The sequence below is a fragment of the Meles meles genome, chromosome 15, assembly GCF_922984935.1.
Source record: "Meles meles chromosome 15, mMelMel3.1 paternal haplotype, whole genome shotgun sequence".
Lineage (NCBI taxonomy): Eukaryota > Metazoa > Chordata > Mammalia > Carnivora > Mustelidae > Meles > Meles meles.
The window spans coordinates 49604822-49632734 of NC_060080.1; the positions used below are offsets into that span (position 1 = coordinate 49604822).

At 41.2% G+C, this 27913-nt stretch overlaps 2 protein-coding genes across 3 annotated transcripts in view; one reads left to right on the forward strand and one right to left on the reverse strand.

Annotated features, from left to right (window-relative positions):
* TACR1 (tachykinin receptor 1) overlaps positions 1-27913 on the forward strand; it is a 151565-nt gene that overhangs the window by 87901 nt on the left and 35751 nt on the right. The window lies entirely within an intron of this gene.
* LOC123926139 (thioredoxin-dependent peroxide reductase, mitochondrial-like) lies at positions 3595-27907 on the reverse strand. The gene is made up of 2 exons (XM_045979917.1): positions 27574-27907; positions 3595-4808 (listed from the first exon to the last, which is right to left on the reverse strand). The coding sequence occupies exons 1-2, from the start codon at positions 27905-27907 to the stop codon at positions 4009-4011; spliced, it is 1134 nt and encodes a 377-aa protein (XP_045835873.1). The 3' UTR covers positions 3595-4008.

Genomic DNA, 27913 nt, shown 5'->3' on the forward strand with positions numbered 1-27913 from the left:
TGCCTACTTGTGATCTCTCTCTGTGTGTCACATAAATAAATACAATTTTTTTAAATGGGTTTCAAAGTAATATGTATAGTATAGTGGCATTTCTGTGATTTTTTTTATAAAATGTATATATGCATTTACAGGTTAGATATTTAGCATTTACATGAAAGATACACAGCAAAGTTTAATGCTCAATTTTTTTTATTTTCTTGGAGGCAGAGCTATGAATCATTTAAATTTCTTGGTTTTTGCTTATCTGAAATTTAAATTTCTTCAAACTAAATATAAATTATAAACTACACTGCATTTTAAGATTTAAGAATGGGGAATTTTTAAGGCATCCACTTCTAGAATAAAAATATTATCACTTGAAAAATATCACTAGCATAACTAAAAATGAAAAAAAAAATGGTTCAGCTAATTATACAGTTATTAGACCAGAATCATTTTCTTCCAAATTCTTCAGACATTGTGCTGTGGTCTTCTGGCATGTAGTTTTGCAAAGAAATCTGATGCCATCTGATTTTTTTCCATTTTAGATAATTTGTGTTTTTTGCCTGCATACATTTAAGATTTTTCTTTATTTATGCCAAAAAAACACACCAGAAAAATAGGTAAATTTAGAGGTTTGTATTGTATTTACCTGTCATTATTGAGAGCTTCCATCTTAAGTCAAAGCTCAAGTTTAGGGATATTTTCTTCATTAAGAAATTTTTAAATTTCCTATTCTCTGCTCTGTTATCCTTTTCTATTTGTTCCTGGTTCAGTTTTGGGAGGTTATATGTTTCTAGGAACTTAACCATTTCTTCGAGGTTGTCTGATTTCTTGGCATATAATTTTTCATAACATTCTGTTATAATCCTTCGTATTTCTGTAGTGTTGGTTGTTACTTCTCTTCTTTCATTTCTGATTTTATTTGAGCTCTCTCTCTTCTTTATTCCTTAATGTAACCTAGCTAAGGGTTTATCAATTTTATTGATCTTTTCAAAGAACCAGCTCCTGGTTTCATTGATCTGTTCTTTTTTTTTTTTTTTTTTTAGTTTCTATTTCATTTATTTCTGCTATAATCTTTATTATTTCCTTCCTTCTATGCTAGTTTTGGGTTTTGTTCTTTTTCTAGCTCCTCTAGGTATAAAGTTAGGTTGTTTATTTGATATTTTTTTCTTGCTTCTTGAAGTAGGCCTGTTTGGCTATAAACTTCCTTCTTAGAACAGCTTTTGCTGCATCTCAAAGACTTTGGACTGTTGTATTTTCATTTGCATTTGTCTCCATACATTTTTTGATTTCCTCTTTGATTTCTTGGTTGACCTATTCATTGTTTAGTAGCATGCTAGTTAACCTCCCTGTATTTCCAGATTTCCTTGTGTTCTTTCCAGATTTTTTCTTGTAGTTGATTTCCAGTTTCATAGTGTTGTGTCTAGAAAAGATGCATGGTATGACTTCATTCTTTTTGAATTTGTTGACACTTGTTTTGTTGCCTAATATATTATATATTCTGGAGAATTTTCCATGTGCACTTGAAAAAAACATGTATTCTGCTGTTTCAGGATGTTCTGAATGTAAATGTATTCTGCTGTTTCAGGAATGTTCTGAATATGTATGTTAGATCCAACTGGTCCAATGTGTCATTTAAAAGTACTGTTTCCTTGATGATTTTCTGCTTGGATGATCTATCCATTGATGTCAATTGAGTGTTAAAGTCCCCTATTATTGTATTATTACTGATTACTTCCTTTATGTTTGTTATTAGCAGCTTTATGTATTTGGGTGCTCCCATGTTGGGTGCATAAATATTTACAATCGTTACACATTCTTGTTGAATTATTCCCTTATAGTGTCCTTCTTTGTCTCTTGTTAAAGTCTTTGTTTTAAAGTCTATTTTGTTCAATATAAGAATTGGTACCTTGGCTTTCTTTTCACCTCCATTTGCATGATAAATGCTTTTCCATCCCTTCATTTTCAATCTGCATGTGTATTTAGGTTTGAAATGAGTCTCTTGTAGGCATTATATAGATGGACCTTGAATTTTCATCTATCCCATCACCCTATGTCTTTTGATAGGAATGTTTAGTTCATTAACATTCAAAGTAACTCTTGATAAGTCTATACTTATTGCCATATTGTTAACTTTTTTATTTCTTTAGTGATATACTTGGTTTCCTTTCTCTTTATTTTTTGCATATCTATTACTGATTTTTGATTTGTGATTACCATTAGGTTTGTAAATAACGTCTTGTGCATATACTCAGCCATTTAAGTTGATGGCCACTTAAATCTGAACCTATTCTTATTCCTCCCCCATATTTTAGGTATATGGTGTCATACTTTATATCCTTTTACTCTGTGAATCCCTTGACTGATTTTTGTAGTACTTAATTTTACTGCTTTTGTGCTTCCTACTTTTCTTACTCCTACCTCTGGTCTTTTCTTTCCACTCAGAGAGTCCCCTTTAACATTTTTGTAAGTTTGGTTTAGTGGTCATGAATTCCTTTAAGTTTTGTTTGGGAAACTCTATCTCTCCTTCCATTCTGAATGACAACCTTGCTGGATAGGGTGTTTTGGTGTTGTAGGTTTTTTTCTTTCAGCACTTTGAGTATATCATGCCACACCCTCTGACCTGTAAAGTTTCTGCTGAAAAATCAGCAGATAGTCTTGTGGGGTTTCTGCTGTACATAACTCTTCACTTTTATCTTGATATTTTCAAAATTCTTTATCATTATTTTTTGTCACTTTTATTACTATGTATCTTGATGTAGACCTCCTTGATTGATTTTGTGGGGGAATCTCTGTATCTCCTGGATGTGGATTTCTGTTTCCCTCCTCAGATTTGGGAAGTTTTCAACTATTATTTCTTCAAGTAAATTTTCTGCCCCCTTTTCTCTTTTTTCTCCTGTGGGATCCCTATAATGCTAATGTTATGCCTCATGGTATTGCTGAGTTCCTTAAGTCTATTTTTTTTAAGATTTTATTTATTTATTTGACAGAGATCACAAGTAGGCAGAGAGGCAGGCAGAGAGAGAGAGAGAGAGAGGAAGGGAAGCAGGCTTCCTGCCGAGCAGAGAGCCCAATGCGGGGCTCGATCCCAGTACCCTGGGATCATGACCAAAGCTGAAGGCAGAGGCTTTAACCCACTGAGCCACCCAGGCACCCCATATTTTCATTTATTATTATTATTTTTTCTTCTCCTATTCAGCTTGATTGTTTTCCATTACTCTGTCTTCTAGGTTGCTGATCTGTTCTTCTGCTTCCTCTAGTCTATTATTTATTCCATCTAGTGTATTTTTTTAATATTTTAAAATGTTTATTATGTACTTTACATTGAGCATTTCAGAAAGGAATTACAATGATTTCAAAATACAATTCAATAAATAGCCTTTATAATTATACTCAATCAGTATCTAGAATTATATGTAGACCCTATGCAGCCAACAAATAAGTAACTATTTTAATCTCAGGGACGAGAGACATGCACGATCACTGAAGTCACTCTGCCACAGTGTTTTTTTTTAAAAACATGATTCACATTTGTTCAAGTACATATACATCCATTGCAAGAGTTAAATCAAACCACTGATGTTAACACATTAAAACTATGTATGATCTTTATCACCTTAAAAGAAAATTCAGTTTAGTACAAAGAAATTCAAGAAGAAATTTCAGGACCCTTGATCAGAAGCTTCGGTGTGTGTTGTACTAGTCTGGTGTACATAAAGGTTCAAGTAAGGCCAACAAAGAATGTTTCCTCTTTCCACTGAAGACACAATCCAAGGAACAGATGAACCAGCGTCCTATAAACTAGTTAGCCATCAAGAGGTTACCAATAAAGGATGCTTTATGTGTGTGAGGACATTTAAAAGCCTCCGCCAATGTTACAAAAACAAAACATTTAGAGTATTACTTATGAATACAAGCATAATTGATGTTTTGTCTTCTATAAATAATCATCTTTGAAATGCTCAAAGTGAGTTCCAGCTGTGGCTCTCTCCTGACGTGAGAAGAGGTGGGTTCACACGGGATGATCTACTGATTCACCTTCTCAAAGTATTCTTTGGAAGCAGCTGGATGTGGCTTGATTGTAGGAGAATCCGGGGTCCAGTTCGCTGGGCAGACTTCTCCATGGGTTTCCACAAACTGGAACGCCTTCACCAGGCGGAGGGTCTCTTCCACACTTCGGCCCCCGGGGAGATCGTTGACACTCAAGTGCTTGATGACGCCACTGGGGTCAATGATGAAGAGGCCTCTCAGAGCAATTCCGGGGCCTTCCAACAGCACGCCATAGTCTCGGGAAATCTGTTTATTCAGATCTGACAAGAGTGCCATGTTCATGTGGCCCAAGCCGCCATTCTTCCTTGGTGTGTTGACCCAGGCAAGATGGGTGAAGTGGGAATCCACTGAAACTGCAACAACTTCACAGTTCACGTCGTGAAATTCATTGGCTTTGTCGCTAAAAGCAACAATTTCTGTAGGACACACAAAGGTCAAGTCCAAAGGATAGAAGAAAAGCACCAAATATTTCCCCTTAAAGTCATCGAGGGTTAGGTCCTTGAACTCTCCATTGACAACGGCGGTGCCCTTAAAATAGGGCGCGTGCTGGGTGATGGCAGGAGCGTGGCAGGAGGAACTGGTGCTAAAAGCGAATTTTGCTTGACCAGAACCAGACCACAATACATTTGTCAGGCATGTTCTTCGGGAAGCAGTGGGTCTGAGGGCTGCAGAGGTAGAGATGCCCCAAGGAACAGCACTCACATGTCGGGCAATCGAAGCCCGGAGAAATCTTCCCAATGCGGCCGCCGTCTTCAGTGCGCGCGAGATTCGCCAGACTGGAGGGAAGAGGAGGAGCCATCTAGTGTATTTTTAATTTCAGTTACTAAATTCATCATCTCTGATTGGTTCTTTTTTTTGTTTGTTTTCTATCTCTTTGTTGAGGGCCTCACTGAGGTCCTCCACTCTTTTTTTCAAGTCCAGGGAGTATCTTTACAAGCATTACTTTAAATTCTCTGTCAGATATACTACTTATCTCCATTTCACTTAGGTGTCTTGCTGTGAGTTTTGTCCTGTTCTTTTTTTCATTTGGTTATATTCCTCTGTTTCCTCATTTTGTCTAAATCTCTGTATCTGTTTCTTTTTTTTTTTTTTTTAAGATTTTATTTATTTATTTGGCGAGAGAGAGAGCACTATCAGGGGGAGCAGCAGACAGAAAGAGAGGGAGAAGCAGTTCCCCACTGAGCGGGGAGCCCAACGTGGGGCTCAATCCTAGGACCCTGGGATCATGACCTGAGCCGAAGGCAGATGCTTAATGGACTGAGCCACCCAAGCACCCCTCTGTGTCTGTTTCTGTGTTAGGAAAGTCAGCTCCATCTTCTGCTCCTGAAAGCAGTGACCTTATAAAGAAGAGGACCTGTAGTGCTCTGCAGCACAATGGCCCCAGTTCACCTGAATGTGGCACTTCATAGATGTCTCCTATGTACTGCATCTGCCCTACTGTCATGGCGGAGCTGCTTTTGCCTTCAGTCCAGTCATCTGCAATGGTTCTCTTTGTCTATTTGGGCAGGGTTCGGTTCCTGTGTTGTTAGTGGGCCAGTCTGTGGCTGCCTTGGGCTTTGAGTCAGACCAGGTATTTGCCAGAGATGCAATAGCACTGAATTGCAGTGTGTTTTCCCCTGTGTTGTGCCCCAAGAAGCTTTTGTTGGTGGGTGGGACCTGCAGTCAGACAAGATGTCTGTCCCCAGTCCACAGCTAAGGCAGGAGTTAGACTGGTATGCATGGTTATCTTCCCCTCTCGTCCGGGCAGGAGTCACTTTGGAGTTTGCTAGCCCCTATCAGGACTGCTTGCACACTTCCAAGCTTGTGGCACCATTTTGGATGGGCTCTTCCAGGTTGGAAGGGGCAGGACCCACTATCAGCAAGCTAGGTGGAGAGTGCTGGCACTGTGCTGGTTCCTGCAAGTGTCTGTGTATCTGGCTGGTGGAGGGAGGCAGGGGAGGGAAATGGTCCTCACTAGCTCTTTTGTTCTTGGAGAAGTCTCCCAATGCACACACTGCGATTAAAAAAACAAATCTCCTTCCCCTATAGCCCAGGTGTTTTTCCAACTGCTGCTTCTGTGCTTGTATCTCCATGGGGCTGTTTGTTATGCTGTCTCTAAGGGTAGGGATTCAGTTTCCTATCACCCTCCTGGATCTCCCAGAGCCAAGCCCAGTGATTTTTAAGTTCCAGGTGTTAAGCCCTGCTGATTGTAAGAATTCACAAAATCATGCCCCTCTGCTCTCAGCGCCAAATGTTATGGGGATTTGTCCTCCCAGTGTGGATTCCCTGTGCCTGGTGGTGCCCAGGGTGGGAGTCTGCTCCTCTCTCCATTCATGTCTACAGTCTCCCTCCCTCCTGCAGACAGTCCTGCAGGTCCGTTTGGCTCCTGACCATGTTTCTGCCCTTCCCACCCTCTTTGATGTGGCCTGTTCTACAGTTAGTTGTGGAGGGTATGTTCTGCCAGTCTTCTGGTCATTTTCTAGGTTATTTACCCTAATGTGGGTGATATCCAGTTGTATCAATGGACTGAGGTGAGCCTAGGATCCTCCTATCCAGTCATCTTCACCCGATTTTACAGTTTTGATTCTGTAATCATGTTTTCCTTTGAAAGAAGTATTTCCTGCCCTTTTCACAGATACAACAGCCTCCGAAATCTTGTTTTAAAAATAAAGGATTGCAGGTTTTTCCTGCAATCCAAAAGTAGAGCATTTCTGTGAAATCCTTTGTAAACTGAAATGACATAAAGCAAAGAAGCAATTACCATTAATTTACTTGGAAAAATTTTTTGAGCATCTCTAGACCCAAAAATGACCTCCCTTAGACTTCTCTGATACCTTAAGACACATCTGGCTAACTGATGCACAAAATAGATTGAGATAAAGCACATGTGCTCACAGACAAATTTCGAAGCTATGGAGACTTGAGGCTGAGACGCTGAGTGTAGTTCCTAGGGAAGGAGCTTGGCACATCTGCTCTTGCTGCTGAGAGTAAGTACTGCTTTCAGCTCACTGCAAAACAAGCACGGGAAGCTATTTTTGCTTTTTGCCTTTTTTCGTAACAGTGAACATGCTCTTCAAATTTCTTTCAGTTACTGAAAACAGGTAATGACCTCTGTCCTCTAGAAAAGCGGGAGATACGTGTATCTCAAGTTTTCATCTGTTCTTGAAGCAAGATCTTTCACAAAGAGATCTTTTCTTCTCTACCAGATTGGTTCCCTTTGTCAGCTCTATCAAATATCAAATCATTTTCTCTTTTTGCTCATCCTTAGAAAGTATAGCCCAATGAGGGGAGTTAAAATGGATTTGGAGTTGTATGGATCCCTCCTCAATCTTTCAATGACAGATAGAGGAGAAGGAGGTATGGGTTTGCTTTGATTTTTCTCTTCCTGCTCCTTCTCCACTGTAGGGGGCAGCCCAGAGATACTCAGAGTTGGGCTCCCCCTTCTCTAGTCAGGAGCGCACCTGGACCCAGCTGTTCAAATCATTGGGAAGCTGGGCTCAGAGGACCTGGCAGTTTCTTACCTGGGACCTACTGTGCATTCTAGAACTAAAAGCAGGTTCAAAGTCTAGCTTTACCCATTCCCTCAAGCCCTCACTCAGCATCACCCTGCAGTCTTCTGCACTGGGACAGCTTCCTGACACTTGTTTTCTCAAGTGGGTCATTCTTCCTCCATCTGGCTGCACCCTCCCTCTGTCAGGTGCTTAGCAACTGGAAAATCTTTGCCCTGTCCAGTAGGTGACACCCTGCCCTCATTTCCACAGCTGAAATGGGTTTTTACATTTCTTTGACAATTTCAAGTACTTTTCCAGAAGGAGAAGTAATTAACTATATTGGGCTTAAACTAAAGTATTACACAAAATTCGAAATGATTCCCTTTATATTTTTCAACTAGTACCTTAGCAAAGTAATTTGTTTTTTAAGTTCCAGTTACTTTTATCTTTTATCTTTACTGATTCTAATAGTGTTTAAGCTGATTTTTTTTCCTAAGAGTGCAAACATATCATGGGTAAATAATTTTTTTCTCCATCTTTCTAGTGGTTACATCCCTTATTTCTGCTTCATGTTGTATTGTAATGACCAGAACTTTCACAGCATTAAATAATAAGGACTTTGTTAACTTACTTACTTTTCTGAGCATGCCTCCAGAACTTTACTAATTAAGTAGGATTTGGGTTATTGGTTTCACAATTAAGTTTAATATTGGGAATTTTATTGAGAAGATTGTTTCTCAACATTCATACATTTTATTATTTAAGAATTTTATTCCTAGTTTGGTTAAGAGTTTTATCAAAATATATTAGCACGTGTTGAGAAAAATATTTTTTAATGTGTACACTATGGATCTAAATCATTGTAATTCTAGTCCTGTGTCTCTTAGATAAATCAGGTTTTGGTACCCAGCTTCGGGACACTTTTGAAAACAATACTTGTTTTTGAGATAGTGTTGGAATTAGCAAAGGAAGTCACCCATAAAATCAGCCTAGCTCTGGAGTTCTTTATGGGAGGATTCTCTAGAACACTCCTTAATTCCATCACTGCTACATTGAGTATTTTTGCTTTTAAATGTGTTAACATATATTTTGTGAAAAAAATCTATTTCATAGTGACTTTCAACTTGATAATATACAATATACACTGTCTTAAAATTTCTTATTTCTACTTCCTCCATTTTTATTCCAAAATACCTGCCAAAAGAGATTATTTATCCATTTTTGCTTTCATTTATTTACTTCTGCTTTCATTTTTATTTTCTTCCTCCTGCTCCTTTTAAAATATATTTAAATGTACATTTTCAGAATTTCTGAATTGAATACTTGGTCCACTTATTTTCATTTCTCAAACAGTAAAGCTATCTACCACACAGATCCACTTTGTCTCCATTCCAGCAGCACTGATATACAATGCTGTCATATTCTTTATTTTTAAAGTAATCTTCCATTATATCTTTTTTCCTTCACTCAGCAGGTATTTAGAAAAGTTTTACTTTTTAAAGTCTGAGATAAATGGAGCTATTCCCCCTCTCTCTCTTTCTCTATCTCCCTCCCTTTCTTTCTTTCTTATTAAAAAAAACAGAGATAAGGATATACAACAAAGTTTACCTTTTGGAAGTTATCAAATGCTTGTTATGGCCTGAAATATAGACACTTGAGAGGATGGTACATTCTCTACATGCAAGATTCAAAGTTTGATAGTGAATCATCTAATTGTTCTGTTCAAATCATTCTTAATGTATTTTTGACAAGTTATCCTATCATAGAGTAACCGTGATACCTTAAAATCTTCCATTGTAATTGTATTTCTGCTCAGTTCTCCTTATGTTTTTAAAAGACTTTTGCCTTGCATGTGTGGAAGCTACTGGATTTGTATTTGCTATATTTTGAGTAATAGAAAACATCCTTCTTGTGTGTGTTTGGGGATTGGTAAAGACGATCTCTTCAGTTGGGAGGCATTTGAATTATTGTTTTACTTTCTATACTTTACATGCACTTTAAATGTTCATTTATATGTATTCAAATTTTAACAAAAATGTTAAAGAGAAAGTCAAACAAAAGAGCCCATAATAAAACATTTATGTAAAATTTTAAAAAGAGAGAAGAAGAAATTATCTTTCTTTCTCTGTTTAGGGCTTTTGGCTAGCAACACTATTTTCTGTAGTATTCACAGTGCAATTCCTGTTTTGCTTGCTTGATGTAAGCAGTCCCAGCATTTTTAGTTTTCATTTTTCTGCATAATTTAGTTTTTCCTCTTATCATTTGGTTGTGAGAATGCCTTTTATACACAGCATACTTTTCTCTTTTGAGAGAGAGAGAGAGAGAGAGCATAAGTCGGGGTAGGGGCAGACGGAGAGAGAGAATCTTAAGCAAACTCCCCACTGAGCACAGAGCCTAAAGTGGGGCTGATCTCACGACCTTGAAATCATGAACTGAGCTCACGACCTTGAAATCATGACCTGAGCTGAAATCAAGAGGTGGAAGCTTAACTGACTGCGCCACCCAGGTGCCCCAGTACTCAGCATACATTTGATATTGGCTTACAGCTTCACGTAAGAGTCTACTTGTTTTTAACAGATTTAACATCTGTAAACTCATTGTCATTCATCCATACATATCACATTTAATATTATTTTATCATTTGCTTTCACACTTTCAGTTTTTTATTGTTTCCTCTTTGTTGTTTTTTTGCCTTATAGATGGTTTCCTTGTCTGTTACCTTTGGTAGTTTATAAGATAAAGATCTTTTATTTCATTCTATAAATAACCATCTTAAAATTTTTAAAAGCCATTCCTTACTGTTTTTAGCTATTGACATTTATCATGTCAATTGACGTTATATTGACATTTATTGCCAAAATGTCAATACAGAATTCATTTTTGCTTCCATTTATAGGAAGAAGAACCTTGCCATAGTCTATATTCACCTTCCCTTGATATCTTTTCCGTTAGTAATCTTGGGTTTCTAATGCATACTTTTTATAATATAGTCATGCTCAAAGTGTGACCAAGGGACTCCTGGACGTCTCCAAGACACTTTCAAGGGGTCCATGAGGTCAAAACTATTTATATAGAAATACAAAGATCCTATTTGCCTTTTACTCTCATGCTCTCCTGAGTGTATAGGAAGTTTTCCAGAGGTTCCATAGCATGTAATATCACAGCAGACTAAATGTGGAGGCAGCTATGAGATTCCAACTGTCTATTCTTAACCCAGACATTAAAGGGGTTCCTAAAAATACAAGACAATGCCACTCTTTCTACTATTTTTTGAAATTAATATAGATAGTTTAATAAATATTTCATTTGTGTTAGCTTATAATGAGTTTACTAGTGCTATTTGTAATAAATATTTAATTTAGAACATTTTTAGCTTTACAGAAAAGTTGCAAGGATAATACAGACAGTTCCCAAATACCCCACCTTGAACATGAACTCAATGTTGATATATTATTATTAACTAAAGTCCAGAGATTTCCTCAGTTTTACCCTAATATTCTTTTCCTATTTCCAGAATCCAACCCAGGACATGGCATTACATTTAGTCATCATGTCTCCTTAAGGTTCTCTTCATTGTGAAGATTTCTCAGACTTCCCTTGTTTTTGATGACCTTGTCTGTTTAGAGGTGTACTGGCCAGGTATTTCATAGACTGTCCCTCAACTGGGATTTGTCTTGTGTTTTTCTTATGATTAGACCAGGACTGTTAGTTTAGGGGAGGAAGACCACAGAGGTAAAGCACCTCTCTCATCACATCAAGGGTACATGCTCTCAACATGACTGACGTTAATCTTAATCACTTGGCTTGAGGCAGTGTCTGTCAGGTTTCTTTAAACTACCCTTTTGTCCCCTGTTCCATGCTGTACTATTCAGAAGGAACTTAACAATGTGCATCCCACACTTAAGGAGTGGGGAGCACAGCTCTCCTTGAGGGCAGAGCATCTACGTAAATTGTTTGGAATTCTTCTGCACTACAGATTTGTCTTTTCTCCCCATTTGTATTTATTTATTTAACCATTTATTAATATCAGTATGGACTCAGGAATATTTATTTTGTACTTAGGTTTATAGTGCTTTTGGGTTGCTTTATTTAATTCATTGCTCAAATTGTTCAAGCGTTGGCCATTGGGAGCTCTTTTAGTTGGTTCTTGTATCCCTTTGACATGTCTCATTGTGACACATGCCATACATTATTGTGACTTGGGGTTTTATTCATTTTGTTTTATTTTTAATTTTTGTTTCTATTGTGGTGGGTTTTAAGCACGTTCAACTTTGCAGCCCGACAAGATGCTCCAGGCTCATCCCATATACTTCCTGCTCCAGTCCTAAGATCAGCCACCGGAGAATGGTATTAGAAACCAATATCTGGGCTCTAGATGTGTTATTGTTATTTTTGAGTGACTAAACAAACACTAAAATTTTCTCAGCTTTTGTTTCTCGTGTTGTAACTACTGGTAGGTAAAATCCACATGAACAAAACCTCTTTGGGATGCTCAGTGATTTTGATGAGTGTAAAAATTTCCAAAGACCAAAAAGGTTGAGAACAAGTGCCTTCTTAAAAGTGTTTTCTATTCTATTTTGTAATTATGGTTTATAAACAGATTTATGGTCACCTCTATATTGTGTTTCAGTAATAATCACCAGTTATTACTAGATATGGTAGTGTATATATATATATATTAGCCCTAGAGGACTTCCTGGTTTTGAATACTCATCATTTTGATTCATTGTCCTGGGACATGTCTTTTGGTAGCTTCTTTGCAGAAAAGAATACTTTCCTACATATTTGAAAATACTTTCTCTTGTATATACATACAAATAGCAGCCTGATTAGATATATATTGGTGGAGTATCCTGTGTCTTTTTAGGTTTTACAAAGGTTGCTCTTTTGTTGTTTGAAAATGGTTTCTTCTTTGGGGGCTAGCCTGAAATGTATTCCAAAACACTTACAGATTATATATGAACCTAGGAAATCCAAAAAGATTAAAAATATTATGTTTGCCCATAATAGAATTGTCAGGTCAAGTTTCTGGCCAAGATATATTTTAGATATTAAAAGAATTTTAACTTTATTGTAATGAGTACTCTTTTGACTGCATATAACAGAAACTGACTTTGCATCCTGTATCAATTAGCACCTGCTCAGTAACAAACCATTCCAAAACTTAGTGATTTAAAATGATTTAATAGTAACAACTATTCATGTAGGTCATAATTTTGTGAATTATTTGCCTGATCTGGTTTGTGTCATCTCAGCTGAACTCTGTGTGACTTTCTCATAGACCTTCAGTCAGCTCTGGGTCATCTGGCTGCTGGATAACCTCTAGCAACCCTCCTTACTCGCATATATGGCACTTAGAAGATTGCCAGCCAAGGTGAGAGAGGTGACTGAAGAATGAGTTTCTCATCATCCAGCAGGAACACTCAGGCTTCTTCACATGGTGGCTGGATTCCAAACGCAGCAAGAGAGGACAAACCCCATCATACTAGTGCTTTTCAAGTCTCTGCTTGCCCTGCATTTGCTAACATGCTGTTGCCCAAATCACATGGTGCTACTGCCCCTCGGAACAATTTGTTGCTTAAACTATAGCCCCTGGAGGATTTTACTAGTTGCCAAGCACATTTGGATATGTCCTTAAGAAAAACGTGTATTGGCAACAGGTCTTTGGGGAGAGGGAAGATATAATACGACGGTGAAGCCGGGCAGCCGGGAACGCCCCGCCCGCCTAGGGCGGAAAGCCTCCTGCTTCAGGGAAGCGGAGCACCCAGGAACGCCGGGTCAGCTCAGGGTGGAACCAAATACCGCCTGCTTCCCTTTTCCATTATCGCTCCTTTCTCTTCCCAGAAGCGCCTGTTGTCTTTTAGATGAGTCCTTTGAATGTCCTTGGTTAACTATAAATTTTATCCTCCTCCTTGCGTGTTGTCCACAAGACATGTGACTAGCATTTGACCTTCATCGATTCTTCTGTTGGCTATTGTTTCAATCTAATAAAAGTGAGACTGTGGAGTTGTTCGAGGCCGCAGTCTTTTCGACTGTTGCCGCCTGCTCCCAATCTCTTGAAGCTGACTTGTTTGTGCCTAATTCTTCTCCCACCGTCGCGGACTGGAAGCGGCAACATGGCAGAAAATATGTACAGGTCTTTACTTCCAAGTACTGAAGAGAGCTTGGCATTTATTTCTTAGGTGAAGCTCCAGAATTAAGATGATGATTTACCCAACATGGGTCAAGAGCTCTCTCCCAAAGTAATCCACAATAGGACCACCATTCATCAGCTGTGTGACTTTGGGAAAGTTGCTTACCCATGCTTCCGAAAACAGGCGGTAATAATAATACCTACATTATGAATTACTGGAGGATTAGATGACATAGTCCTGCATGGAAAGCCTCTAGAACCATGTCTGGTACATGGTATTCATCCAATAAATGCAGATGGCCCCTAATTCTTAATTTATTTTATTTAATTATTATTACAAATATGATAGATCTTACAACATTACTGCTGGGAAGACTTGTTAAAAAAAAAAAGATACAGCATCTTTGCTTATTCTTTCATCTCTATCATTCTGAACTCTTTCATCCTGAAAATCTTTTTTCTTAATAGCTAGGATCTCTTGTAATCACACTTCTTTTCCTATTATGCATCACACCTTTATTTTCACCTTGTTTTCATTTTTCTAAGTTATTCTCAGAGAATAATCAAGTTGTCATCTGCCTAATTCAATTTTCTGCCTTGTCCAATATGTTATTTACTGTTCTTTCTTTTTTTTTTTAATTCAGCAACCATGATTTTCATCATGGTTGGCTGGATTTAGATGTTGGAACTCATTTAATGGAAGTTTCCTTTTGTTTCTTAAAGACAGCATCTTATTATTTCTGAGTACATAAATTAGCTATTTCACCAGTGTTATTTTTTTTTCTTGTAGTTTTCTATTTCAAGGAGCACTTATTCATATTGCTAAGGATGTTTAGTGAATTGGGGGTTGCATCTCTGAATCACGAAATTACTTCATAGTTCCCATAAATGTTCCTTTTATTGATTTATTGTTCTTGAAAGAGGAGAACTATGGTTACTCAGTGTGTTTTATCATTTCATTCATTCACTTAGCAAATATTTATGAACACTTACTTTATGGCAGGTACTATGCTGGAGATACAACAATGGCTGAGATTCATTCCCCACTCTCCATCCTCTTAGAGCCTACTGGGCAATCAGAGAGGTAAAGGATATACCTCCTGTAAAGACAGTGGTGGGTGGTAGGTGTTACAGGATGAAAAGTCTACAGTGCCAGGAGACCACAAAGAAGGGAGTCTTTAACCTGGGATCATGAAATGTTCAACAGACCAAGTAGGTAATTGGCTGAGTCCTGGAAGTTGAGTCTGAGTTAGACAGACAGCATGTGGTGGGGGTGGGTTAGGGATGGGGGTATGCACGGTTCCGTGGAAGAAAGAATTCCGGGTTGAGTCAATAGCATATTATAAAAAAGAGATCATATGTTATGCTTAAGAAACTGAATTTTAGAAATGATAATTGCTAACATTCATTAAGCACCTATGGTGTTCTGGGCTCTCTGCCAAGAACTTTACATGCCTCATCTCATTTCATCCTCAAAACAGCTCAAAAAAGTAGGTAAAATATCCAAGATTTGCCAGGTGGTGGGTGGCATAGCCAGAATTTGAACCAAGGAATTCTAGATGTGGGGCTACTCATTAGCTATTATGTCATCCTGTCTTTCTGGAGAAATTCAGAGTATTAGAGTGAAATAGGGGAGGGGCGAGGCAGGGTAGGGAGTAAGTGAAGAAATAGCAGGCTAGAGCTCCCATAAACCCATTGAGAAGTTTAGAATTTACCCTGACAACAGTGGAGAGTTGATGCTGGAACTGGAAAGCCTGAAGCAAAAGTGGTTATGAGGCACCTCATGACATGCATCCCAGTGGACATATAAGTCCAGCTCATGAGTGAGGTCTGAAATAGAGAAATAAAAATATGAGCCATGAGCTCATAAATGGATCTACAACCTTTGGGACAGATGAGTCACTGGGGAAAGCTAACCAGAGAAGAAGGTCTGGACAAAGGTCTGAGAAAGTCAACAGAATAGGAGGACTTAGCCAAGGGGACTGTGAATCAGTGGCCAGCAGAAAGGGAAAGAAGTAGGGGTGTAGAGTCATGGAATCATAAAATGAAAGGGCTCCGGGAATTGAAAATCAAGTCAGTGTGGTTCAGCTAACCTCTCCCAGTGTTAGCATTTGGGGCAGCATCAGACAAGAACATGAGTGTTGGGGTTCATCTAGGGATGATGAGGTGCTGTCTCATATAACACAGGGTGGAAAGGGGAAGGGAATTGGCAGAAGCTGCAAAGGGTATTATATTGATGGACAAAGAAGGAAATAAAACCTGAAGAGGCTGAGAGATAAGAAGAAAGTGGCAGGCTCAGTTGATCTGAGTTTCCACTGAGACAGAACTGTGACAGTTCTGGCAGGTGACCCAGGAGGATGGACGTGGTACGCATGGAGGGGATGTTTGAAATCCACATCTCAAAAGTGGTGCACAGTCCAGATGTGACCAGGAAGCAGAAAACTGAGATTGAGGAGACAGAGGAGGAATCTGAGAGCAGAGATACCAGAGTGCTGGGTAGTCTTCCTCAGGAGAAAGAAGTCAGCATGATAAGATAGAGGCCAGATGGAGGAGAAAGCTTTCAGCCAGAGCCAAAGTCCTCAGTGATGAGGGAAGAGTGACCTGGAGGCTGGAGGGTGACAGCAATGAGGGAGAGAGATCTGTGGCTGGAGGACAGAGGGGGAAGTGGTCTGGAAGTGGTGACAAGGAGCCAAAGGACCCTCACCCCACCTCCTGGTTCTGAGAAGAATAAAAGTGAGAATGAGAAGAAAAATAGAGAGCAGAAGTACAGAGAACACATGTTCTCAGTAGCCAGCGAGGATTCTAGTAGGGCCGGAAGTGAAGGAACCTCCCTAAATCTTCAAGGATAGATGGGAGTTTACTTGCCCCAAAGGAGAAGTTCAAAGGCAGAGCAGGAGAGTTCAAGAGGGAAGTGAGAGAGACTAGATTAGCTAATGGGATGAACCCAGAAGTAGGGAAATGAGATAGAGTTAACTCATAGAGTGACCTTGACGGTTGGGAGCAAGGTTGAGAGGGATGTGGGTTTCAGGGACAATGCCTGGAAATCTCTGAGCAGACAAGTCACTAGGTTAAGACCCTGTGATCCCAAAGTTTGGCCAACATGAAGGCAGCTGTTCCCAGAGGTTTCCCTTCTTCTGACTCACAGGACAGCTGCTCCCTTGGCTTCCTCAAAAGTATCTCTGGAAATTTTAAGGGTGTTTATTATAGTAAACAAGATCATTTTTTTTCTCACAAATCAGAAACTACCTTAGTGTTCTGTGATAAGTACTGGCTTGCTTATACATTAGATTAAACAGCCACTAAACTGTTTGGAACAAATTTGTAAGAACATGGGGAAATGCTTATGTTGGGGTAGATAAAAAAAGGAAACCAAAATGCAGGATGAGGATAACGGCTACACAAAACTAAACATTGGAAGCAATCTATGCATAGCTTGCTTTCTTTTTTTTGAAAATGGAATATGTCAAATTATTTTTTTTTTAAATAAAGGCCCTAGCACTTTTTTCTCTCTGCGATCTGCCCCAGATTTCAGTGATTTTCAGATTTCCTATGGTATGTTTACTACTTAGTTAACAGAATATGTGACATATTCAGTAGCATGCTGGAGCCAGCTTCCAACTCTGCATATCTCTTCCCAATTCCCTGTTTGGTGACTCCATGGCGTGGCTTGAAATTGGCCAGAGCAAATGTATTTACACCACAGAACGCAACGAATTAGGGATTTTTCTTTACAGAGAGCTAAGTGTTACCAACATACTACTAGCTGTCACCACCACCAGGGACTCCTGAGCAGGCCAAGATTTGAGAGACTGAAGGCTCCATGTCTCTACCTGAGGCAGATCCCTAGAGAGGAGAGCAACAACTTGTTCCTGTATTAGCTGAGCAATAGGAAAAAACAAAATCTGTCTCTCAGATTTAGTGGGTAAATAATGGCCATTTCGGGTGGTCCCCCAGGGCACAGATAGCAGTTGCCGGCTCATAGCAAACTCGAAGTGAGACGGGTACCCTAGACTGGCTTGACACCCCCACAGTCTTGCCCCTGTGGAATGATCTGTCATTGCTTTTCCCTTGTTGAGTTCCACGGTTTTGTCATTTACTTTAAAAGATCCAGCCTAGCTCTTAACCCTGAATGTGTTATTTATGAGGAGAGGGGATGTTTGTTTCAAGTCTCCAAATACTCACATACTCACATACTTCAAAGAACAGACAGTTTCATCACCGACAAAAAACAAAACAAAACAATGCTGCAGGGGCGTTGCTGAAAACCCAAAATGCAAAAGGATCAAAGACAAGTTAGTGAGTTATTTCATCTAGTTATTAACAACATTTTGTTGTTGTGGATCCTGTGTACCTACTCAGAACAAAAGGACCACCTCCCTTTCTTTACTTGCCCACACTCATCACACCCATGAAAGTTAGCTGGCTCTTTAATTATGGTCATAAAGTATCTACTTCCATTCTTTCCCCTCCAAGTGAACATGGAAATGGAAGTGGAGAACTTGGGCAGTTCTTTCAGAAGTACGTGTGGTAAAGAAAAGTAGAGAAGATAAGACTTAGTCTTCTGAGGCAATATGGTAAAGGAATTCTTTTTTTCTTTTTTTTTTTTTTTTTAAGATTTTTATTTTTTATTTATTTGACAGAGAGAGATCACAAGTAGATAGAGAGGCAGGCAGAGAGAGAGAGAGAGAGGGAAGCAGGCTCCCTGCTGAGCAGAGAGCCCGATGTGGGACTCGATCCCAGGACCCCGAGATCATGACCTGAGCCGAAGGCAGCGGCTTAACACACTGAGCCACCCAGGCGCCCCAGGAATTCTTTTTTTTCTTAGCATACAAGACTTGAACACATTATCTGACTGAGAGGACAAAAATATTGTAAGATAGGAAATAGACGTTGATGGATGGAGCAGTTTTGAAGGAGATATGCTAGAATGGGACTGCGAGCCCCAGCGGAGGGTTTGGCCCTGGAGCAGAGAGGAACACCATCTTCCCCTGAAATAAGAGAGAAGAATGAAAGGATGCAGAAGAACATAGAGACTTCGAAGCTGAGATACCATGTTGGAAGTTCTTGGTAATTCTCCGTGAAGTGGGAGGCAATGTCATCTACAAAAAGAAGTGAAAAGCTTCTGGAATATACAACATAAGCAATGTGAGCCCCAACAGAAACAGCTTTGCAGCCATGCATGCACAGTAATGAACAACCCACACCTATTCATGGAGTCCTGTGTAATTCATAAAGTATCATTCACACATTCTGTCTCATTTGCACAGTAGCCTATAAGGAGGAGACACAATTGTTGTATCCAGCTTTACATGGAGAATGCGGCCCAGAGAGTTTAGGAAATTTACCCATGTTCACACAGTTAGTAACTGGTGGAGTTAGGAGTCAAATCCAGATCTTCTAAATCCAGTCCTGTGCACTTTCATGCTACCAAGGTATTTTTTTTTAAGACTTTATTTACTTATTTGACAGAAATAAGTAGGCAGAGAGGCAGGCGGGGAAGGGGGGGCGGGGGGCAGGCTCCATGCTGAGCAGAGAGCCCGATGCAGAGCTCCATCCCAGGACCCTGAGATCATGACCTGAGCTGACAACAGAGGCTTAACCCACTGAGCCACCCAGGCGCCCCATCAAGGTATTTTCAACCTGGATTCTGAGGTGCATCAGGAGTTCTGAAGAGCGTCCACTGGCCGGCTGATGTTTGGAGAGAACTAAAGGGTCTTGCTTCCTAATGCTCTGCTTCAACTAGAGTATCACGCTTCCTTTCAAGCATCCCACTCTCCTTGGCAACCCTCCTGCTCCGTGGTGTTCAAAGAGCAGCGCATGGAAGGAGATGGTGCCTAGTGAAAAGAAGAGGCATTTGTAGATTTTATAATGAACTGCTCTCCCCAGGGCCCTGAAGAGTACTCTTCTATTGGATTACCCATGAAAGAAACCTTCACAACTAAAGAGAATGTGACCTTATACATATCCTTCCACCCACCCCAACTCCCAATTCTGCTTGATCCCAAGCCTTAGAAGCTGTCAGGATAACCGCGCCACAAAATTATCCCCAAACTTGAGGCTTTATCCCAACAGAATCTTATTTCTCATGCACAGCCTTTGTGCTGGGTCCTCCTCCTCACAATCCTGGGTCCTGGGTAATGAAGGTTCTGCCATCTCACATTGCTTATGTTGTATATTCCAGAAGCTTTTCACTTCTTTCTGTAGATGACATTGCCTCCCACTTCATGGAGAATTATCAAGAACTTCCAACATCCTGGGTAAAGAAGGTAATGAAGGAAGCTGCACCACCCGGAGCATTTTCAAAGGCACCGAAGAAGAGGGAACAGCCAAGGTTCCCTGAGTGGAAGTGATGTACCACTTCTGCTCATATTTCAGTCTGGCAGAGCTCACTCACAGGGCCCCAGGTGACTACAGGGAGGTCAACATGAAGGGAAACACATAGATACTGGATGAGGATGGATTGTCCTGACTCAGAAGCCCTGCCCTGAGAGGGAGCCCAACTTTTTTCACCTGAGCACTCAAGCCTTTCCCCAGGGTGACCGGAGCGAGTCTATCCAACAGACCGCATGGACCTCCACTTCTGCAAAACCAATCCATTCATTCCAATGCCTAAACCTCAGCCGCTGCTTTCTTCCCCAGGAACACCCTCCCTCTCTGTGCTCAAACTCTATCCTCTCTCAAAATTCAGGTCAAATATCTCCTCTTCCATGAAGTTATCCCAGACTCCCTACTTTTGAGAAAGTTCCCTCCTCAAGCAGCCTGTGTGGTATGTTGCTGAGGTGTTAGCAATCAAACAAAATGGCAGCCATAACTGCACAAAGAATTTCTGCCCTACCAAATGCAAGGCAGAGACAGATTCTGCAGGGACTACAGATGGGCAGGCTGAATGCTGCAAGACTCCTGTCTATTCCTCCCAGACATTGAAGCCTTTCATCTCTAACTCCTGCCCCATAGCCCTTTCTCAGTGTCTTTCACCAGCTCAGTCTTGAGTTTGTCGAGAATTCCACAGGGTGATTAAGAGTACATCAGATTCATCCTGCTCCAAGTTTAACGATGGAGAAAATCTAGCTAAGAGAGCAAAACTTACAGCTGTCGCTGACAAAACCTTCTAGTCCCTTCCACTGCCTAGTCTCTAACTCAAGAGTTAGAGACTTAGAGTTAGATCTGTGAGATCTATGATGCATAGGTACTGTGCAAAGATGAAAAATGAAACTCTTCAATATTCACATAAATCTGTTTTCTGCTCTGTGGAGAGTCATGCAGGAGGAAGTGGAGGATTAATTTGTGAGGAAGAAAACATCAGAATTAAACATCCCTAGGCTGTTGTAAATTGTAAATATGAACCTGCAATGCATTCACCCTTTCTCCTGTCCTCTCCTTCTCTGCACTTTTAAAGGACCCCATGCCCAGATAGACAGTCTGCTTTCTGTTGCATGCCACCCATTGGTGGTGGGCTTTATTGCTCACTAAGGTCTTAGAAACAAATTTAGCTTCCTACATAAAAAAATAACTTGGTCTGTAGATGACAAGGACTACTTGAAGACTCTTGATCATGAATTTTCTTATTTTGAGAGCTTTAATTCCATTCCTCCATTCTTTAGCAATTCCAGATAGCTTTCATGTTACCCCTTCCAGATAAATTCGATTTCCACTTAATTCTTGGAAGGAACCCTCCAGACAGAGGTAATCACACTGACATGGTAGATTCTGGCAGACAGTCCAGGGTACGGAGTGTTGATCTGTGAGATTGGTGTCATGAACCGGGTAATGGAGGACCCTCCCCGCCATGTCAGCCCAGGGAGGAGGGCTCCAATCCTCCGGGTCAGACAGTTCTGAGTGGGCTTTGAAGACCTCTTCACCCCCGCTCAGGAGCTGTCACAGGTGGAGTTGGTATGGGAATTGGGTGGGCCTGTGGGGCTCCAGGCTATACTCAACCAGTGTGGAGTGATAGATGAGCTTCAGCAGTTGGATGTAGTCTGTTCCATTTTTCTGTCCTTAGGAGGCTGAGTCCAGGTCTACTTTATCCACATTGGATTCTCTTGATCTGTTTATCTGTAACTCTTTTTAATTGATTAAATTGATTAAACTGTCCATTTTCCACACCTTTCTCTTTCTGCATCATTCTTCCAAGTTACCAACAAAAGTTGTTGCTGATGAAGATGATGATGGTAATGTATAAGGAAAATAATCTTTTTTATTTAGAACCCTAGTTACTGTCCACAGAGAGTGAATCCTGTTAACTGGCAGGGACTTTGTTTTCTGAGCACCATAATGAGTTGAAAACAGGAATTTGGGGATTAAAGCTGGTGGGGAGAGGTATCTGAAGTTAGGGAAGGGATGGAAGACAGGAACGGTGATACTTGGGGAAAGATAATGCAGAATGTAGACATGGAGTTGTTTGCAACCGTGTGTGTGATTTAAACACTCTTCTATCACCTCGTAAGATCGTCAGGGACGGGATGTGTGTGTGTGTGTGTGTGTGTGTTCTTTTGAGAGAACTGGAAATTCTGCTAAGTTCTGCATCTAAGTTGCATTGGAACAAAAACAAATACCCTACACGGAGTTTCAGTTTTGCAAAATGAGAAGAGTTCTGAAGATAGATGGTGGTGTTGGTTGCAGAGCAAAATGAATGTATTTATTACCACTGAACTGTGGGCTTAAAAATGATTAAGATGATGAAGATTACGCTATGTGTATTTTACCACAATTTTTATTTTTATTTTTTTAAAGATTTTATTTATTTATTTGACAGAGAGAGATCACAAGGAGGCAGAGAGGCAGGCAGAGAGAGTGAGAGAGAGGGAAGCAGGCTCCCTGCTGAGCAGAGATCCCGATGCGGGACTCCATCCCAGGACCCTGAGATCATGACCTGAGCCGAAGGCAGCGGCTTAACCCACTGAGCCACCCAGGCGCCCATTTTACCACAATTTTTAAAAAAAAATTTTAAAACACCACAGGCTGGTGCTACCCTCATCTCCTTATTTAAATTTCTCCTAATAATCCTTGGAGGTAGATGTTATTGTCCTTATTTAATGGGTGAAAATAATTTGTAAATTGAGGCTTATAGAACTTATGTAACCTGTACACAATTATACATATTAGTGAGTGGAAGGCTGACTTCTGCAACTGCCAGCATCAAGGAGCCCCTGGAGAGTACAGCCCAGCCCACACAGCAGTCAGGTGTCAAAGTCAAGCAAGAAAATGCACATAGAGGGGCGCCTGGGTGGCTCAGTGGGTTAAGCCTCTGCCTTCAGCTCGGGTCATGATCTCAGGGTCCTGGGATCAAGCACTGCATCGGGCTCTCTGCTCAACAGGGAGTCTGCTTCCTCCTCTCTCTCTCTGCCTGCCTCTCTGCCTCCTTGTGATCTCTGTCTGTCAAATAAATAAATAAAATCTTTTTAAAAATGCACATAGATTCCTCTCCGTGAGTTTTGGAATACAACTCAGAGTTCACCTCAGACCATTTATTGTGCCCAGATCTTTCATTCATGTAATAAAAGTAATATAAAAGAAATATAAGACAAAAGACCGTGTAGAGTTAGGAAATGGACACAACCTTAGAAACCAGACAATCTCAAGAAAGACTCCCAGCCCTGTCTCATTAGTCACTCAAACAAGTTTCATTGTTTTTATGTTCTGAGTATTACTTTCCTCATCAGTAAAGTGGGTAGATTAGTACCTCCTTTATAGGATCATTGAGAGGATTAGAAATGAGTAGATGAAAGGTCCAGCAGATACTTGTGGCTGGGAACTGTTATTATTATTGTTGTTGTTCATGGACCTTCCTATCAAACTACTTATGATCTCTTAAAGGTGAAATCTGGGGAGGACTGGAAGATCATGTAATTCAGCTTCTTCTTATAAAATGGAAAGACTGAGGTTCAGAGTGGTTGGATAATTTTCCAAGGTCACCATTGAGGTTATGGCAGAGTTAGGAGTAGAAGCCCAGTGGGAAATTATTTTTCCACCTCCAAACATGGAAGAAATGGAAGATTACAATAAGTTCAGTGTTCTAATCAAACACTGAAATGCATGAGAAAGCAGGAGGAGGCAGAATCAGTGCAAACCAGGAAAGAAGCTTGGGCCAGGACTGGAACTTGAAGGGAGAGTAGAACACTAACAGACAGAGGGGATGCCCATGATGAGCTTACATTCCAGCAGAGGCGAACAAAAAAATAACAATAAACCAGTCAATTATAAAACATGTTAGAAGTAAAAGGTGCTATGGGAAAAACAAAGCAGAGTGGGGGGATGTAAGGGGAGTTCAGGGAAAGGAAAAGGAAGATCCCACCCTCTCTGCAGTAGGATGACCAGACCATTGATAAGTGAACCTTGAGCAGAACTGAAGGAGGTGGAGAGCACATGTGTTGTATCAAATGCATGGATGAGTCCTCACACTGTCCTTATGGACAAAATGATTCAATAGAGACAATTAGCTGAACAGTAAAGAAGCTTTGATGGAGGTGAGGGTGGTGATGAGCTGCCATGTTTAGTGTATTCATCTGAAGCCAGGCAATATGCTGTGCTTTCCAGAAATTTATCCTAAGCACTATAGTTGTGGGGGAGGGTAGGACGTGGCGTGGTGTCGACAAAGTCTATACCCAGTCTCCCCTCACTGCTTCCAACTCCTACGTTAAGAATTTGACCTCTTGGGGCACCTGGGTGGCTCAGTTGGCTGAGTGCCTTCAGCTCATGTCACAATCTCAGGGTCCTGGGATTGAGCCCCACATCTGTCTCTCTGCTCAGCAAGGAGTCTGCTTCTTCCTCCCCCTCTCCCTCCATGATTTCTCTCGCTTTCTCTAAAATAAATAAAATCTTAAAAAAAAAAAAAGGAATTTCCTCTCCATCTCCCAATGTCCTCCATGTCATTTGTTATGCTCCACAAATAAGTGAAACCATATGATACTTGACATGGAGAGGAGAAGGAAGTTGAGGGAAATTGGAAGGGGAGGCGAACCATAAGAGACTATGGACTCTGAAAGATAACCTGAGGGTTTTGAAGGGGCAGGGGGTGGGAGGTTGGGGGAACCAGGTGTTGGGTAATAGGGAGGGCACGTATTGCATGGAGCACTGGGTGTTGTGCAAAAACAATGAATACTGTTATGCTGAAAAAATAAATTAATTAATTTAAAAAAAAAAGAATTTCACCTCTTTTGGCCTCACTTTCTTAATCTATCAGCTAAGACAGTGACAGCCTCTGCTCCCAGCAATGTGTTCATGTGTTCATATAATTCATTTCTCTAAAAATTGCCAAAGTAAGATCTTCTACATATGATTTCATTTGATGAAAGTGTTTCATTTATTTTTTTAAAGTTTGGAACCATTGCCCTAGTGTCTATCGTGTCGTATAAATCCCCAGATGCCCTTGAGCAGAAGCACTGATCTTCTTAGGAGAGCTCTGAACTGGCCAGTGTTTCACCATAATCTCAACCATGTGTCTGTCTGGTTTCAGAGAGGTAAGGCAAGGGGAGATGAATAAAAGGTTAGGGCAAAGACACAAGGTCCACACATTGATAAGATCACGTTTGAGCAGAGTCCTGGAAGAGATGAGGCTAAGCCATGTGCACACTGGAAAGCTGGCATTCCAGGAAGAGGATACAGCAAATGCATAGGGCAGAGGCAGGACCTCTGCCCAGTCCAGGAGCCAGAAGGAAGTTCAGTGTTGCTGGAATAGGATGACCAATAGGAAAGTAGTAAGAGGCAAAGCTGTAGGGAGCACACGCATGGACTTCACCTTCGCTCTGAGTGAATGATGCATTGAAGGATCTGTTTTTCTTCCAATTTTATTGAGATATAATTAACAAGAAACATTACATTAGTTTAAGATGTACAACTTAAAGTGGTTTGGCATATGTTGATATTGCCAACTAATGACCACCACAGTAAGTTTAGTTAACACCACACACAGTTATAAATTTTTCTTCTTGTGAGAACATTTAAGATCTACTCTCTTAGCAACTTTCAAATACACAAAACAGTATTGTTAACCGTAGTCACCACGCTGCATATAACATCCCCAGGACTAATTTATTCTGTAACCGAAAGTTTGTACATTTCGACCACCTTCATTCATTTTCCCCACTCCCGGCCCCAGACCTGTGGCAACCACTGATCTATAGTCTGTTTCTATGAGTTCTGTTTGTTAAGGTTCCACAAACAGTGTTTGTCTTTGTCTGTCTGATTTATTTCACTTGGAATGAGGCCCTCATGGTCTATCCACAGTGTTTCAAATGCCAGTATTTCTTCTCTTAGAGGATCGTAGCAGAGAAACGGCACATTGCATTACCAGATCGTGCAGAGCTTGGGACTCAAAGGCAGAAGCAAGGAGACTGGGACAGTCATTCTGGACAAAGATGGCAGTAGCTTGGGCCAAGGTGCTGCCATTGGAGGTGGTCTGATTCCTGGTGTATCTTTGAAGGCAGTACTAGCCTACGAAAAACTCTTGCATCTATGCAAAAGGCAAGCCATGATGTACCTGCTAGGTAAAATGGTGGCAGATATAATCTCTGGGACATAAAGAGCTCTAACCAGTGGCCTCATCTAAAACTCTGCACCAGACCCTCAGCCCTGTGTGCTAGGCCAAAGAGAGAACCATGTGATGAGCCTCCAAGATAGCTCCCTGAGCCCGTGCTGTCTTTCGTGGGTGTGCTAAAACTAGAAAGCACTATAATCAGATGGAAAATTGCCTCCATGTGCCCAGAAAGCTTGATGCTCTCCACGGGAAACTGCCAGACTAGCAGGAAGATGGGAGCAGCACATGGAGAGGGAAGGAAAACCCTGAAAGCAGCTGGAGCAGAACAGCTACAGGGAAAAGGGAGATTTGAAATGCAAAGAGAAGGAAATCCTAGGGACCGAAGAAAAGTAGCCCAGACCAAGGGATTGAAAGAAGGAGGCATGGGATGCCTGGGTGGCTCAGTTGGTTGGGCCACTGCCTTCGGCTCAGGTCATGATCCCAGGGTCCACATTACAGAAGCAGGCTCCCCACTGAGTAAGGGTCCATATTGGGCTCCTTACTCAGCGGGGAGCCTGCTTCTCTCTCTGCCTCGGCCTGCTTGTGCTCGCTCTCTCTCTCTCTCTCTCTCTCTGACAAGTACCTAAATAAATAAAAAAAGAAAGAAAGAAGGGGGCAACGATTGGAAGTTCGGGAGGGCGGAGGTTACACTGTAAGTCATATCTTTTCCATGTGCCTGCTTGGAACTGACCCAGCTACCCCACCGTTTCCCTGCACGTGGCAAATACGCCTGAAACACAAGCCCTTCCACTAATGGAAGAAGGAAGGGACAGGTTTCCCTCCACCCGCCTCCTATCCCCACCTCATCGTCAGTACTCCCACCAGGGCTGATCCAGGCATCCCGCAGGAGGAGCAGAACAAACATGTTTATAAATTCATTCAACAAATACATATTAAGTCTCTACCCTGGAGACGTAACAATGAACAAAGCAAAGATTATCCCCTTCCTCCAGGTTCTTAAAAGCATGTGGCTGGGGCGCCTGGATGGCTCAGTGGGTGAAGCCTCTGCCTTTGGTACAGGTCATGGTCTCAGGGTCCTGGGATCGAGCCCCGCATCGGGCTCTCTGCTTGGCAGGGAGCCTGCTTCCCCCTTTCTCTCTGCCTGCCTCTCTGCCTACTTGTGATCTCTCTGTCAAATAAATAAATAAAATCTTTAAAAAAAAATAAAAGCACGTGGCAAAGACATCAAACAATCATACAACCACATAAACCATAGATCAACTGTGATGAGCACTTTGAAAGACAAGCCCATCGCCTCCATGAGAGCAAATAAAAAGGTTGGAGGTTTCCAGAAAGATGCCCAGAGGGGCTGCTTTGGGAAGAAATTGGTACCTGAAGAGGGAGGGAGAATGGCCTCATTGCAGGCTGGGAGGGAGCACTGGAGGGAAAGGCTCTGAGCCTGGGAGCAGTAGGACAGGGACAAGAACCAGTGCCAGCAAGGGTGACAGCCAGGAGTTGGGTGCGGTGGATAGTGACCCGGAATGTGGCCGCAGAAGGGAGTACATCAGGCAAAGCTTTGCTGGCCACATTGAGAGCCTGGATTTCACCCATCCGCCTGTCACCGAAGGGGTAGCTTGTAGCCGCGCTCTGCAGGACCAGCCGACAAGGCAGAGGAAAGCTAGAGGAGCAAGGACTCAGGCGAGGCAGGACTGCAGATGAGAGAAAACCAGTCCGCCACAGAAGAGAGTTTCCCTTGGAAGGATTCCAAAAACAATCCTCGAATGCCTGCCACTGAGGGTCAAGTTCCTCATAGGTCTCCATGTCCAC

Bases quoted from the DNA above. Each gene is read 5' to 3' on its own strand.
- LOC123926139 (XM_045979917.1), bottom strand. From the start codon at position 27,907: ATGGAGACCTATGAGGAACTTGACCCTCAGTGGCAGGCATTCGAGGAT. The intron at 4,809-27,573 runs GTTCTTGTCCCT...TCTTCCCTCCAG, and splicing joins TGTCACCCTTGCTGGCACTG to TCTGGCGAATCTCGCGCGCA.